The sequence below is a fragment of the Natator depressus genome, chromosome 7 (assembly GCF_965152275.1).
Source record: "Natator depressus isolate rNatDep1 chromosome 7, rNatDep2.hap1, whole genome shotgun sequence".
NCBI lineage: Eukaryota > Metazoa > Chordata > Testudines > Cheloniidae > Natator > Natator depressus.
This window is the reverse complement of record NC_134240.1, coordinates 84777444-84793741: the sequence shown is the minus strand read 5'-3', so window position 1 is coordinate 84793741 and position 16298 is coordinate 84777444. Positions and strand designations below refer to the sequence as shown.

The 16298-nt window shown below is 43.5% G+C and overlaps 1 protein-coding gene across 1 annotated transcript in view; it reads right to left on the bottom strand.

Annotated features, from left to right (window-relative positions):
• Positions 1–4168: 4168 nt before the first annotated feature.
• Positions 4169–16298, bottom strand: part of MCU (mitochondrial calcium uniporter) — a 143230-nt gene continuing 131100 nt past the window's right edge. Inside the window, exons 5-8 of the mRNA XM_074958978.1 lie at positions 14368–14528; positions 13281–13484; positions 8096–8212; positions 4169–6025 (exon numbers count right to left, since the gene is read on the bottom strand). Of these exons, the coding sequence (XP_074815079.1) occupies positions 5948–6025; positions 8096–8212; positions 13281–13484; positions 14368–14528 (560 nt within the window). The 3' untranslated portion in view covers positions 4169–5947. The remainder of the gene's footprint in view (positions 6026–8095; positions 8213–13280; positions 13485–14367; positions 14529–16298) is intronic.

Genomic DNA, 16298 nt, shown 5'->3' with positions numbered 1-16298 from the left:
TATTTGTGTTACAAGTGTGTATATGTATTATTTCTCTGCATACAATTACATTGCCTTCTGCAGCTCTTTTTGTGTAGCAAATATATTAATTTTGACAGTAGCACTGTGGAGGTTGTATGTGAGTGACTGATGACTATTAGCACAGAGAATACAATGGCATCTCACTCACATTCATTCAACTCCAAACACTAAAAGGGAACAGACGTAGCGCCATAATGGTCTGTTAGGGAACCCAAGACACTGGAGATTCCAGCCTTTTGGATGACAAAAACTATACCAAACCCCTGACTTCTCCTCTCTATTCCAGGGATTCAGTTTAAAGCTTTAAAGATGCAATGTGCTGTATTTGATCCAAATCTACCTTTGAATTTCTTCTGAATATGCAGTAAAGATAAGGAGCTCATGCAAGTTGTAAGAAAGCCACCACCTGTATAGAGCTCTTCTGTCAGCATGGTCTAGGCTGACCAGACAGCAAGTATGCAAAATCGGAACAGAGGGTGTGCGTTTGTGGGGGTAATAGGCACCTATATAAGACAAAGCCCCAAATATTGGGACTGTCCCTATAAAATAGGAACATTTGGTCACCCTAGCATGATCATACCTGCCACCCACTTCCTCTCCCCCGCAGCCTGGTCCAAATCATGGATCATGTAATCATGGATAAGCTAGAATTGTGACCCCCCCCCCCCGGCCAGGGAAGGTTTAGGTCCAGACTAGGCTTGCCTGGAGCTATTGGTATATGGAAGCTGAAATTCAGGGGAGGAAAGGAAAGTGAAAGGCACACGAATACCCTTATTACATGGGGGTTTGGAGCTTGCTTAGGCATCCATCCAATAGTGATGAGCTGCAAAGTCCTATGAAGGCACTTTCATAAAGATAGTATCTAATCAAAGCCTATCAGTCCTATTGTCAGTGCAGAGGGCGTGCTCTTGAGTGGTGAGGTATTTCCTGCCAAATACCATTTTATGACAGTTCAGGGCAGAAGAAATGGCTGAGCCATTTAAAGTGCATCCAATTATACTGTTTTGCAGGTACCAGCCAGTACTCACAAGTCAAGATGCAATGTGTTTGATTTACTAACCTTATACAGACAGCTCAGCCTCCTCCTCTATTTAGTCAGATCAGAAAGGATCATGCAGCTTATCTACACAGGAGCATCCACTCATTGCACCATTTCACTATTTGCTATTGTTGACTTTAGGTAACTTTGCCAGAATCATCCTTGTAACACATGAAAGTTAGATGGAAACACGATACCGGTGGCTGTTTGAGCTAATGAAATCTTTCACAGCAGAAATGATCCTGGCAGGCCTGAGAGCCCCTGGCTGGCAGAAGGTGGAAGAAAAAGCAGATCAGCACTTCCTGATGCTGGGAAGCCATTGACAGCCTGACACATGCTGTAAGATCCCCATCCGCAGTTAACTGGAGGATGTGTGCTCCAGATAAGCCTGGACATGGTGCCAAGATTAATTGAGAGTGTGTCAAGGACTTCTACTTAGATAGCTCTTGTTTCTGTAAACAAGCTGTCCCAGGACAGAGCATTCATGCTCCACCTAGACTGAATTCACAAGATTTTAATAGCCCTTCATTTGGCACTACTATGGAACTTGAACCACACGTGTGAAGAACAAGTAATCTAAATTTAAAGGTCACAAAGATTAAAAACAAAGTGTTGAGGAGGCAGTACAGTCAGCCCTGAGTTTAGGATCGGGATTATTCCATTCCCCATTTGGCAAATATTCTATTGGAAATTTAATTATACTAATTAGCACCAAGACAGTATTCATCCATAGAGATCAAAGCACTTTATAAGGTAAAATAAATTTCCCCAATTTACAGATGGGGAAATTGAAGCACAGAGAACTTTAACTTGCCCTAGATCACAAAGCTAGGCAATGGCAGAACTGGGACTAGAACCTACCCCCTATTTCAGTATCCGGCCCCTTGGATCATGCAGGCAAGGCTACAGACTGGTACCTGCCTCTAATGTTCTAGATGTGGAAACCAAAATTTGCCACCCTTCTTATGTACATCAAAGAATGCTCTGGTCTGGCCTTCTGCACTTAAGGATCTAAAACAAGGATGTCAGTGTGAGATCAGGAATGATTATGTAGGGTGAACTGGCTAGAGTTTCCAGGATTCAGTGGCAACATTGTTTTATGGGAAATGCTCACCATTGCTCTTTTTTTTAAATTAAGTTTCTAGTTTGCTAGAGCACAAAATTAAGATTAAGGCCACTGGCACACACAGTCTAACCACACATACAGCATGGCTTTCAACTCAAATAAAAATATAAAAAGAGTTAAATAAGCTGATCCAATAGCTCAGTTAGTAGAGGAAATCTACCCACTTTACTTGATGAGGTGTGGTACAGGATATCCTGAGCCAACAGCAGCTTCAGGGTTGCTTACCTGCTTACCAGCCTAGGGCAGTTCTGGCATATTACAGAAAAGACATTGGAGTTTGTATGTTAGAGAAATGTGAGAAATGCAAAGGCAGCTGCTTGTTATAAAATGGATGACTAACAGCTGGTCTATGGAACAGCATCACTGCTACCTATAAGGAGAGGAGAAAGGTTAGAGGCAACTCTGGATGGACAGACCTCCAGGTTAGGGTTACCTGGGGCAAGGCAGAACTTGTCTCGGGAAGGGGTATAACACTCCACTCCCTAAAAACACACTTTTAAAAAGAACAGTCATGTATCTTGGAAGTGATAAGCGCAGAGCCTATTGTCTCAGCAAATGAGAACTGAACTTGGGAGACAAAGGAGCAGATGAACTAAGGCAACAGGTCCCATAATTGCAGCTGCTTCCATCTTGCTGGTGACAGATTACACTGGAGCTGGTGCATGCAGTGTTGCATTAGGCAATGTTGCCTATGCTTAAATTGGTAACAACTAGAAATTTCATTACTACCTGTTTGGCTTTTAAAGAGAAGAGAAATTACATGCAAAAAAGTGTCAGGAGCTCTGAGTTTTTTGGCACTTCTCAGACTGTAACATGGTAGCGGTACCCTCCTCCTTGTGTCAATCAGATGTGCATTTTGGTGGGGCTAATGGGCAGGGAGAATCAATCAGATAAGGACAACTTGCAGGAAACAGACGAACAGGAACACCAGAACAGATAACCACCCCAGTAGAAGAGTGTAGAATCAGTAACTTCACCTCACCTCCTCCCTCCCTTGGACTCTCCTCTGGAATGATAAAGGCAGTAGGGAAAAGTTCTTTCATGGTATTTCCTTGCCTTGCGATTTGGGATTTTAGCTTTTAGTGGCTACCAGAGGTAAGCCCAGAATACTTTTGGATGCCACTTCTGCCCAGTTCTTTATGTAAAGTATGTTCCAGGTCGGTGTGTCCAGACGAGGTTAGGAACTAATCCAACTACCGTATTGGGAAAAAGCTGCTGTTACCGAACAATTAAACTTTATAAAAATTGACCGCAACTACAGATCGGTAAAAACAGACGCGTTCAACCTGGTTTTAAACCCTAAAAGGGGCTGAGTGTGTGAATACTAGCCAATAATCTATTCCACAACCAAACAGGAGAAAGTCCTCTGGAATCTAGTGTGTTGAGACTGTAACCAGGACAAACGAAATACCCTGCTAATTATGATCTTAATAAGCAGCCACGAATAGCAGGTAAATGTTTGTGTCACACAAACTGCAACACAGCCACTAAAGCCTTAAAAGGCTTTAAATCTCTGAATGCCCAATTCCAATGGAGAGCCTTTAAAATTAAAAATGCTGGGATGCCTTGAGGTCTAAGGACGCAGGTGGCTGCATTCCGGATAAGCTGCCCTCTGGGTATATTGTTATGCTGGAGTTCCAGCTTGCCAAGGTGTCCCCGAATTTCCTCAACCTCTACAGTGACGTCTACTGTTCACAACAAAGGTGGTAACAGTAGCACAAAGCTTTGACAGAAGCACTGTTGATGTATCTCATGTGTGACATAAAATGGTGACAGCTCCATTTGAGTCTGAGCAGGAAGGCTGGTGCCTGCATCAAAATGGTCTCAAATGAGAAAGTCAGGGAAATGCAATTTGAATGAAAAGAAATAAGGGGAAATTAGGAGTTCAGCTGCAGCATGAGGGACGCTCCCCCCTCAACTGGAGAAAAAGTTTAAGAACACGAGTTCAAAAACTGAATAATTATTTATTGTTCCAGAAGTACATTGCTTTATACATATTTCATAAATGATACAGGATTTTACACATGTTCAGTTTTTTTTTCTTAAGTAAGGATTTTTCTCCATGCCCCTCCCTTACCCCAAACACACAGCAAGGTTTCAGCTACAAGACTGTGTTCGTTTTCTTTCCCTTTAAAACTCAACACGCAAACAGGATAAAACAGGTAAAAAATAACCCACATAATGTAATTAAAACAAAAAGACAGGGAAAATGTGGGGAGAAAAAATTAGAAACATGCATCCATTCGGTCCAATATGCCACCGAGTGAGGAGAGGCAGCAACAATCCCATCTGTTTTTCCATATCTGCAAGGCACCTGGCATCTTAATATTGGTTTAGTTTTTTTGTTGTTTTTTTTAAACATGGTTCTCCAAAAACTGGAGCCTCTCGTCAAGACACAGTGAGAAGTAAAAATGAACTGCCAAGAGGAACCCCCATCTTTTTGTGTATTATGTATGGAGCCCTATTCCCACCTCCATCCTGTTTCCACAATATTGATCAACAGGATGAGGGATCCATTTTGAATGCAGTTATCTGCTTACAAATCAGCTAGTTTCAGGCAAGGTGGAAAGCAATGTGTCGGTTTTCCAACCCCAATATCTTTTTTTAAATAAGAATGGGGGAATGCAATTAGCCTCCACTAAGAAATCCTACCCTTGGGCATCAGAGTTCACTGAAAGCTAGCTAAATAAGGGAGTGGGCTAGTAAATCAAAGTGCAATTCTGTATCTTTTGCTACGGGAACCCTGGCCTTTGACAAAGCCTGAAGATATAGCAGTGTACCATAAATGAGACCATTTATCCCATTACACAAGCAGTCAAACTTAATCCAATTTAATTTTTCCCATCCTGAAACTGCTTGGTTAAGTAAGAGTCATGATTCTGAGTCAATTTCCTAATCCTTGAAACCTTCAAGGTTTGGTCATCCAGGTGGCTACCAGATTTGGGGTGGGAAAGATGAAAATCTTCCTCCCTTAAGACTGAGTATAAAAACTCTCATGCAATGTTGCCATTATTTCTAGAAGTAGCTCTAGAGCACTGGGACACTTCACAGTTGAAGAAGGTATTAAGGAATAATCCAAAGTGTCCATTATCAAACATTTAGAACAAAGATAGTTCCATTTCTGATTTGGATAAAACTCAGTATAACAAACAAGTAATGGAAGAAGTCAGTGAAGGGAATGGGGGTGGGCAGGGGAAACTCATGATTTTCAGTAGAAGGCAGTCTTGCAGTAACATTACAAAAAAGATACCAGTTCTGACCAGGACTGTGTGTTAATGGTGATGGAGCTCATTGTCTGATCACCAGCCATAGCTCCAGATGGCTTGGTTTTTTTGGTGCGCTTTGTTATTGGTGTGTGTCAAAAATCAAAAAAGGAAAAAATTTAAAAAAGAGCTCAGCAGGCTGCTGGTGCATTATTGAGAGGCAGACCCTGCAAAGCTGGAAGAAGACAGCCCCCCCAGCATTACATTCTCATTATGAAAACCCCCAATCTTGTATTTGTACACCATTTTCATCCAGATACAAATGCTTGCATGTGACAATATTTGCCAAGCCCTTTTTGAGGCTAACATTCCACAATGCCCGATCTTCAGATTTAAGAGATTTTCCCCCCACGGTCCTTTTTTGTTTTAAATTAAAGGTAAAAACCCTCCACCCCCACACTACCTCCCAGCTTCCACCTTTAATTAAATGCTTTAATTAAAAAGGCAAGAGCTATGAACAGGTTCTCTTTTTGCTGGGATTCAGACATTCTTTGCTGATCAGTCTTTATCATTGATTTGCTGGACAGGCAGGTGAACCTGCAGTGGGTCTCGAAGTCTCTTAAGATCCAATTCTGCCTAAAAATAAAGATAAAGTATAAAGGACAGGTTTCTTAAACATCTTCAATTGCTAGTGCCTGCCCTCCAACCCACGGGTGCCATAAGAGTAAATATCCAAAGAGGAAGTCTTAAAGTCACAGTCTGAGCATCAGCAACAGATATTCTGGTCATTATAGTCACTTACTGACAGCTTTCTACACCTAGAACACTACTCATCTGTTCTGGTATTCAACCATTAAAAAATTAACTTAACAGAAGCCAGAATCCACTGAGACAAACTAGTGTCTTAAAAAAAAAACCCAAACAAAAAAACAACACAAAAAAGTCAAGGAACTACCATTGTGAAGTCTTTGCAAAATGACACTCAACAGCTATAATCCCTTCTGACCAGGGACCATCATTTTTGTTGAGTTTTCTTATAACCACTTGTAACCTCCTTGAGACAGGTGGCGTGAACATAAGAATGGCCATACTGCGTCAGACCAATGGTCCATCCAGCCCATTATCCTGTCTGCTGACAGTGGCCAATGCCAGGTGCCCCAGAGGGAGTGAACTTAACAGATAATGATCAAGTGATCTCTCTCCTACCATCCATCTCCACCCTCTGACAAACGGAGGCTAGGGACACCATTCCTTACCCATCCTGGCTAATAGCCATTAATGGACTTATCTAGTTCTCTTTTAAACCCTGTTATAGTCCTAGCCTTCACAACCTCCTCGGGCAAGGAGTTCCACAGGTTAACTGTGCGCTGTGTGAAGAACTTCCTTTTATTTGTTTTAAACCTGCTGCCCATTAAATTTCATTTGGTGGCCCCTAGTTCTTATATTATGGGAACAAGTAAATAACTTTTCCTTATTCACTTTCTCCACACCACTCATGATTTTATATACCTCTATCGTATCCCCCCTTAGTCTCCTCTTTTCCAAGCTGAAATCTCCTAGCCTCTTTAATCTCTCCTCATATGGGACCCGCTCCAAACCCCTAATCATTTTAGCTGCCCCTCTCTGAACCTTTTCTAATGCCAGTGTATCTTTTTTGCGATGAGGAGACCACATCTGTACGCAGTATTCAAGATGTGGGCGTACCATGGATTTATATAAGGGCAATAAGATATTCTCTGTCTTATTCTCTATCCCTTTAAAAATTGTTCTTAACATCCTGTTTCCTTTTTTGACTGCCGCTGCACACTGCATGGAGGTCTTCAGAGAACTATCCATGACGACTCCAAGATCGCTTTCCTGATTAGTTGTAGCTAAATTAGACCCCATCGTATTGTATATATAGTTGGGGTTATTTTTTCCAATGTGCATTACTTTACATTTATGCACATTAAATTTCATTTGCCATTTTGTTGCCCAATCACTTAGTTTTGTGAAATCTTTTTGAAGTTATTCACAGTGTGCTTTGGTCTTAACTATCTTGAGCAGTTTAGTATCATCTGCAAACTTGGCCACCTCACTGTTTACTTCTTTCTCCAGATCATTTATGAATAAGTTGAATGGGATTGATCCTAGGACTGACCCTTGGGAAACACCACTAGTTACCCCTCTCCATTCTGAAAATTTACCATTTATTCCTACCCTTTGTTCCCGGTCTTTTAACCAGTTCTCAGTCCATGAAAGGATCTTCCCTCTTATGTTCTTATTAAGACACACCCAGGGAGACATGAACTGAGTGGATGAAAAGTCTTCAGCCCTTAGTAGATCCATAGTATGTAGGTGGACAGAAGCAGAGAAAGGAGGAAATCTAGACTCAGACCTTCTGAGGCATAAAGTGCTCCAAGCACCTCTAAAAAGATGCAAGGTTTGTCAATAATTTCTCAGAAGCCCTTACAGATACATGGCTCCTTTTTCAGACTCCATCTTTGAACAGCAGTTGCATCTGTTTGCTTATGCATAGCACATGCCAAAATACTAAATCCAACTAATGGTTTATTGATGGCAATGACAAGAAAGTAGACTGGAAACCCAAACTAAGACAGAGACTATCATTCTACTTTCGTTTGAAGTGCACCCATCAATAATGGTTAAAAACACAAGTGGGGGGGCGAGTTCTTTCGTTTTCACTCCGGCAAAACTTTGAATTACCTGAGCAATTGCATCCTTGAGTTGATTGTATTTCTCTAGGTCAAAACGTGTCTTTTTGGCTCCTTTATGGAAAAATAATAAGTACTGTCGGTCTCTGGCATCTGGGTAAATATACTCCTGCAGAGAAGGGTGAGGGAAGCCGGGGGGGGGGGGGGGAGGCAGAGATAAGAATTAAAAACTTCCAAACACAGGCTGCTACAAGCTCAGCATATATTGGAAGGGCTGAATTGTTACTGGAGACTGAAGTGTGGGTTTACTTGCTAAATGCAAGCAGCCACTCCACTTCTCCAACACTTACCTGTCTCTGAACCTCAATCCTGACTTGTAGTAGCCCCCTTCATGCCCTAAATTTGGAACTCTTTTGAGAAGGAAGAGTTAGTGTGCCAAACCATCAAACTGTGGGGTTCTTTTGGGATGCTGGCATATCCGCATGTGATGGGGTGTCCTCCCCGGCACTGGCCATGCAAGAACTGAATTAGGCCCAGATGGGCCCAATCAGCTAATTAGGCTGCAAAGAGGAGCTTTAGGCTAGAGACAGGTAATTAGAGAGAAGCTCAACAGCTCCACTGCCTAGTTCCTAGCCTTTTTGGAGGAGAAGGTCACCAGAAAAGTCACTATATTTTACAGAAACTGGAGTGATGTGTTATCTATCTATAGTCCACTCTTGGGGTGCATGTGTACTATGTGTTGAGATTGGAATCTTTTGGTCAGTCGTGTCTGCTGGAGCTTAATCTGTGCCTTACATGTTCTTGGGCTCCTGTACCGAGAGCATAGTGTGGAGTGGCCGCAACTGCCACTAAGTTCCTTCACCACTGCAGAATCCAGATGGTAAGGACTCCATAGTAACAGGAAGAAGGGTGGGTTGTGGAATACATATAACACCTCTGCAAGGTAAATAACTTTTCTTCAAGTGCTTGTCCATATGTATTCTGCTCTTTGTGACTCACAAGCAGTGTTTTGATGTGAAAGCAGTGGGTACTTGGAGCCTACTTAAATAAAAATTATGGCAAAGCTCTGCCAAAAGATGTGTGGGAATCCAAGAGATTGGAGAATTAGCATACATTAGGCCCAAGGACCACAGAATCAGAAATGCATCCAATAGGATCCTAGGCATAAATCCCCTCTGGAACAGAAGCTGAGATGCTTGTTACATGAGACCGGCCATCCTGGGTCAGACCAAAGGTCCATCTAGCCCAGTAGCCTGTCTTCCAACAGTGGCCAATAACACTTATCTCCAGACACCCTCAGTATGGAGGTGGTGTCTGTTATCACTTGGACAGTCAATCTTTGACTCAATGGTAGAAAGGTAGCACAGGTTTGTGAACTGTGCTGAGAACATTTATATGTACATTTAGAGTTGAATCGGAGTCCCACAGACTTGTGCCCAGAGGTGAAAGTAAGCCGGTCCGGTCCGGAGTACCGGTAAAAAAAGATGCAGTAGTGTACTGGCAAAGAAGTGGAGCATTCAGTACTGGCTCACTTTCACCTCTTGACTGCAGAACAAAAAATTTAAACTAAAAGATAATAAAAGCTTGGAAAGGGAAAACTCACTGTCACATTTGTTTGTTGTTTCTCTCCCTCTCCTCTTCCAGCCAGGCTGCCGACAGGGCTAGGCTCCCCGTTCCCCCGACCCCCACACTCAGCAGGGGCTGCAGGGGCTCCCCTCTAGCTTGTAGCAGGGAGCAGGAGGACTGGCTGAGGGAGAAGCCTCCTTAGGTAGCCTGCTGCCTGCATAAGAACAGTTTAAATTTAGCTGTTCACTGTGGATTCGGGGCTATTTCTGGCTTCCTTGTTAATATCACTCAGGGTTGTTGCTGGGAGCGGGGGAGGGGGTTGTGTGAGACCAAGGCAGGGGCAGAATACAATGGATTTAAGCTGTGCGGCCAAATGGCTAGAGGTAATAAAAGCCAGTGGAAGGGGAAAACTCACTGTCGCATAGGTTTCTCTCCTCTCTCCTCCTCCAGCCAGGCTGCCCGACATGGCTAGGCTCAGTGCTTCCCTGAACCCCTGCACTCAGCAGGGGCTGCAGCGGCTCCCCTTTAGTTTGTAGCAGGGGGACTGGCTGAGGGAGAAGTCTCCCCAGGATGCCTGCTGTCTGCACAGGAACAGTTTAAACTTGCTGCTCCCTCCCTGGTTCAGACTGAGATTCGGGGCTATTTCTGGCATCCTTGGCATCATTCACAGTTGTTGGGGGGTGGAGAGGAAGGTGAGACCAAGGCAGGGGCAGAATACAATAGGCATTTTACTGCACCGCTTAAATCCAGAGCTAATAAAAGCCAGTGGGAGGGGAAAACTCACTGTCACATTGGTTTCTCTCCTCCTTCCTCCTCCAGCCAGGCTGCCCCACATGGCTAGGCTCTCCCCCCCCCCCCCCCGCCCCAGCAGGGGCTGCAGCAGCTCCCCTCTAGCTTGTAGCAGGGGGACTGGCTGAGGGAGAAGCCTCTCTAGGATGCCTGCTCTCTGCATAAGAACAGTTTAAATTTAGCTGCTCACCCCATGTTCTGAACCGCGGAATGAGGGGCTATTTCTGGCTTCCTTGTTAATTTCACTTAAGGTTGTTGGGACGGGTTACCAAAGCCTGGGCAGTTCTTTTCTGCCCCCTGGATGAGGCGATCTTCAATAATATAATACACAAAAAATACAATCAAAATCAGGAACCATTTCCAAGTTCAAATCTATCCCATTCCCCCCGCAGCAGAATATCATGGTTGTGATGTCCAAACTGCTTGCAGATCCTCTTTGAAATGTTACTGTTTAAAAAAAGTTCGAGAGGATTCTTATACCTCAGAGAATTGGCTGTTCTCTGAGCAGGTCTTGAAAGTCCTTGTAGCCTTCTGGGTGAGACTGTGCAGCTAGGACCGCCACCTCATCTAGGGATGAGGACAAAATACCCACGGCTAATGCCTGACCCTCAGTTTGAAGGTGTTCCTCTTGGGAAAATTACTCATGCGTCACAGGTTCATGTACTGCAATCTGAAACACCCTAGGCTCCTGGCATGGAGAAGGTTCTCGTCCTAGGAGGAGGCGCGGCGGTGTGATGACCTGGGCAGTGAAGACTCCAGAGGTTCTAATAGGGCCACATAGGAACACTGTATGGGAAAGGGGCTGTGCCACGAAGAAGGGTATTATGACATATGCCTACGCTCAACCCCACCCTGAAACCCAGACCTCTCAGATTCATAATATTCAATAGAAAAAGCCCTTGGAGAATAAGTAGGGAAGCCCTCCCGATTGTGTTAAGTCAAAGCATGAAAAGGACCATTTTAGGCCTAAGGGAGGAGGCTGCTGAAGTTGGAGTGTTAGGTTGCATAGTGATCCTAGAAGACATCAGCCCCTGGCAGGCACTCTGTGCTAATGAGGTAGAAGGTATTGGTACCAAGGTAGGAATTCTTAGTCATGTAGATGGCAGAGGAGATTCTAGTTCTTTTGAGAGCTGAAGATCCTTCAGTACTGCATGCTCCCCTGGTATCCAGAGGACAGTGCTACAAACTTCAGTGCAATAGAAGGTAATATCAGGATTGTGCCTGGTACTGATGTGCTTGGTACAGAAGTGAGTAGCACTGAAGACAGCTGTACTAGGGAAACTGGTACCATAAATCACTAGTGCTGAAGCCCTTGATTCTGAGCTAATCCCAAATGCCCTGGGCCTTGATTTCAATTCTCAAGGCAGTCCTCAGAGCTCAGATCAGGCCATATAGAGAGTCTCCATTGAATGAGAAAGGTGAGATGACTTAGATCTCTTCTTACTGGGAATTCCTGTTGGGGATCTGCCCCTGCTTTCTTTTTTGTCTGAGGACTTGGATTTAACAGTTCTAGCTGAGTCCAAAGAAGGCATGGTCTTCAAAGACGAAACATGGGAGCTAGTGGATGTGGAAGTCACAGGGCACTAATGGGCTGAGGTGAAACTTGTCTAGAAGATCTGCACTGCCTGGATTGAAGGCTGGCTGCATGGAGCACTCCAATGAACATTTTCAAATGTGCTTTCCCAGCTTTTAAGATCCTTTTAGAAAAGGACTTACACACCACCCACATGTCAGGGATGTATGCTTCCCCTAAACAAAAAAGACATCTTATATGCCCATCATTTATTGGAATTGCCACTTTGCAAGCGGGGCAAGACTTAAAGACAGGAGGCTTAGGGAGGGGACATTATTAAGTTCCAGCACTGGCAAACTCCTGAACAGAAAAGAAAAAAAGAAAAATTAAGAAATGTATAAAAACTATCAACATGTTGCCAATCGGCAACTACCAAACTATCTCAACCTAATTAATTCTAATATGTACACAAATATTTACAGAAAAGCTAGAAAGGGATGAGTAAAGAGGTATACACTGAGAAGCTCCATCTTGTAGCCCTGGCTGGTGAGAAGGAACCACTGCCCTTCGGTACCCTCTGTACAGGAGCACAGGAGCACTCAAAGCGTATGCATGGCCCTAGTGGACGCTGCTGGCCAAAAGACACCAATAGAATACATGGGGCGCACATGCACTTACAGTGGAACACATATAGACAAGTATTTGGAAAAGAATTGCAGATCTTCAAACAGGTGAGTATGAATGGGTTTTTCTACAGCCTTGGATTGCTGACAAAGGGGGCGCAGACAGGCAGAAAGGACAAGGAAGGTGGTCGGACAGAGAGGGAGCTGGATAGGCACTACAACTATTATTGTACTTCTCATCCATCCCCTCGAAGGGCTGCTTTTATTACTCCTTAAAATATGTGGGAGATCAGAGACATGAGAAATTACCCTACTTCCCAAATAAGAAAGAACTGGGCAGTAAAACCAGGAAAAGAACCAATCAAACACATTCTTCTAGCTTTCCTGCTGTGCTCTATAAGGTAAGGACCCTCCTTGATCTGCAGGAATAAGGTTCCAGGCTGATCCAGTTCCAAGTTACTATAAGCTAATCAAATGCACAGAGAACACCTACTGATAGTACACTTCCTCAACCAGCAAGATACCACCTCAGTTATGAGTAGCTAGTGCATATCCAGTAACAGATGAGGGTAATTTTCATGTTCATGCCACCAGCAGTGAAGGGGAAAGTTTGGTGTGTTTTGGGGGAAGAGAAATAAAGGTATCATGAAAGGGGGCAGGACGGTGTCCAAAGGGCATGCTTTTCAAAGCTTTGCATGAGCTAAATCTATCATTAAGATGATCACAACACAGAGGGCAAGTCTTACCTGACGTGTCATTACGAAGTAAGCATACATTGCCATTGCGCTACCATAGGTGATAAAGTAGGTGACTGGCTCCATAATGTCCCAAGAGTACTCCCACCAGGTGAGCCGGGCCAGAATCCCAAACTGAGTGGCCATGTAGGCCAGTCCACCCCACAGAACCCAGGTGGTCCTCTTCTCTGCTTTTCTGCCGATTTCCATCCTGACCTAGTGGACACAAACAAACTGTGTTTTATTCTCAATACCTTCTGGGGTTGAGACAATCATTCTGAGATCAGGTAAAAATAAAGGTCTACTTTCTATGAAAGTGGTTAGTGTTCACAGGTGCTTGATTTGAGTGTTATAGTTTATGCAGAAAGAGCTCAGGGAGCAAAAAAAAACTAACTAGCCTCTTTTGGGTCAACATCTCACATATTCACTTTGACTAAGCTATAGATACATAGCCACGGCACCACTTATATTCTTGTCAGAAATGTAGATGGCTATGTATGTTTATGATGGTCATCACTACGTTGTTGGTATGTGCTTTGATGCACTATTTTCAGTCTGTCTTTTAATATGCTTTGTTTTACTTGTTTTGTTTAATGGCTGCTCTGGAGATTGTAACCACCACTTATGATATATCCTACTTTCACTGTCAAAACAGTGTATCAAAACTGTATCAAAACACTGCTTTGAAACCAATATGGCTCAAAATATTTGTTAGCCTGTCTTGTTTGCTTTGTGTTTTCTTCCTTTCTCTTATCAAATTAAATAAATAAAATGGTTTAAAAATGACAACACTTTTTGCAAGAATGTGGGGTCTTGGTCTGGGGCCAATCTGGGAAGTGACCAGGTTTAAAAACATCCTGTCAAATTTTTAAAAAATCATTTAATTTTATTTTCAACTCTATGCAGCAAATGCTATTTATTCTGTGAAGACCATACACATGGCTTTCCACCCATTGAGTGAGCCAGTCTTTACGTCTCAAATAGTTTTTAAAGCTTAACGTACAATTAGGGCCACCATTTAAGATAGACTTCACTCTAACCATGAAAGAGAATGGGCTCAGTGGATAAGTAGATTTCCATAGGAGATTTCACATCTCACCTTTTCCAGGGGTGCTAGCTGCTCCTTGAGGTCTTCTAGCCGCCCAATCAACTCCTTTTCCTTGTTCAGTTGGTGTTCCTCAATGCACAGAGTGGTGTACAGCTGCTGAACCAAAGTCTTCACATCATTCAGCGTGGTTGCATCTTCATGGCTTAAGAGGTCTAAAGAAAAAGGAGACTGCTTTATGTGCCTTTATCCACATTGGTTATCATGTACTCTTCAAAACAGCTGTGGGAGTCCAGGGATTTGCATTAGTATCTATTCTGCTTGCCTAGAATATTTATGGAACAGTCTATTAGAGAACTGCAGCACTCGAGTTTTAAGTAAAGTTATGTTTCAGAGTAGCAGCCGTGTTAGTCTGTATTTGCAAAAAGAAAAGGAGTACTTGTGGCACCTTAGAGACTAACCAATTTATCTGAGCACAAGCTTTCGTGAGCTACAGCTCACAAAAAGTTATGAAATTTTCTAGAAAGAATGCTATGCTTCACACTAGAGGCACCTAAAAATTGATACCAATGGCCATACTGCCTTATACCCAAATATTCCAACATAGCCAAATAACAGAATGGTTTTCATCCCAACACCAAATATGGAATGTTTATTAAAAATCAAGCAAGCCAGTAAAGGAGAGTCATATCTAATTAAATACTAGCTAGTATATATTCCATGCAGAAAACCTCAATAATTTTAACAGTAAGGTTGAGAAATCAAGCACTATAAAGCCACGAAAAGCATGGTTAAAAGATTGCATGCTTAATTTTAATTCCGCTTATATGTATTACAGCTGCCTTAAAATGTGTTATCCAGTGTTAATTTGTCAATACAATACAAGTTAGAGCAAGGGTGGGCAAACTACTGCCCAGGGGCCGCATCTGTCCCTCCAGACATTTTAATCCGGCCCTTGAGCTTCTGCTGGGGAGCAGGGTCCGGGGCTTGCCATGCTCCAGCCAGGGAGCGGGGTCAAGGGCTTGCCCCGCTTCATGCGGCTCCTGGAATCAGCGGCATGTCCCCCCTCTGGCTCCTACGCGTAGGGGTTGCCGGGGGTTCTGCATGCTGCCCCCACCCCAAGTGCCGCCGTTGCAGCTCCCATCGGCCAGGAACCATGGCCAATGGGAGCTGCAGGGGCAGCACCTGCGGATAGGGTAGTGCACAGAGCTGCCTGGCCGCGCCTCTGCATAGGATAGGGGGACATACCGCTGCTTCTGGGAACTGCTTGAAGTAAGCACTGCCCTGACCCTCTCCACGTGCCCCAAGCCCCAGCCCCAGCCCTGATCCCCCTCCTGCCCTTGAACCCCTCAGCCTGAGCCCAGAGCACCCTCCTATACCCCCAACCCCTCATCCCCAGCCCCACCCCAGAGCCTGCACCCGCAGCTGGAGACCTCATCCGCTCCCACACCCCAACCCCCAATTTTGTGAGCATTCATGGCCCGCCATACAATTTCCATACCCAGATGTGGCCCTTGGGCCAAAAAGTTTGCCCACCCCTGAGTTAGAACTTATATAAACTTGTATACAGTAAGTTGAAGAATACAATCTTCAGGTTTAGCTTGTTTTGTAGATTTTACTGAGACTTGGAAACCAAGCTAAGTTTCAAAAACATCCATTCAGTAAAAACTAAAAAATATTTGTAGCTTTAATGCCAGCAGTTCCATTGTAAGAGATGGCTCAATATTAAGCCACACTTCTCACCTTTCATTTAGATCAAAGATCAGCAGACTGTTTTCTTTAATGTAAACAAGAAATCACTTTTTAAAAAGGAAGTGGCTTCTACCTGAATGCTTGGCTGAAAGTATCTTTTTAACTCAAGTTTATGGTTTCTTAGCATTTATTTTCTAAAATATATTGAAAGAGTATTTGTAAAATGAAAATACATCTGAAAAGCTAGATGAAATTTAATGGTGGGGATTGTTGGTGAACATTAATTTTATAGC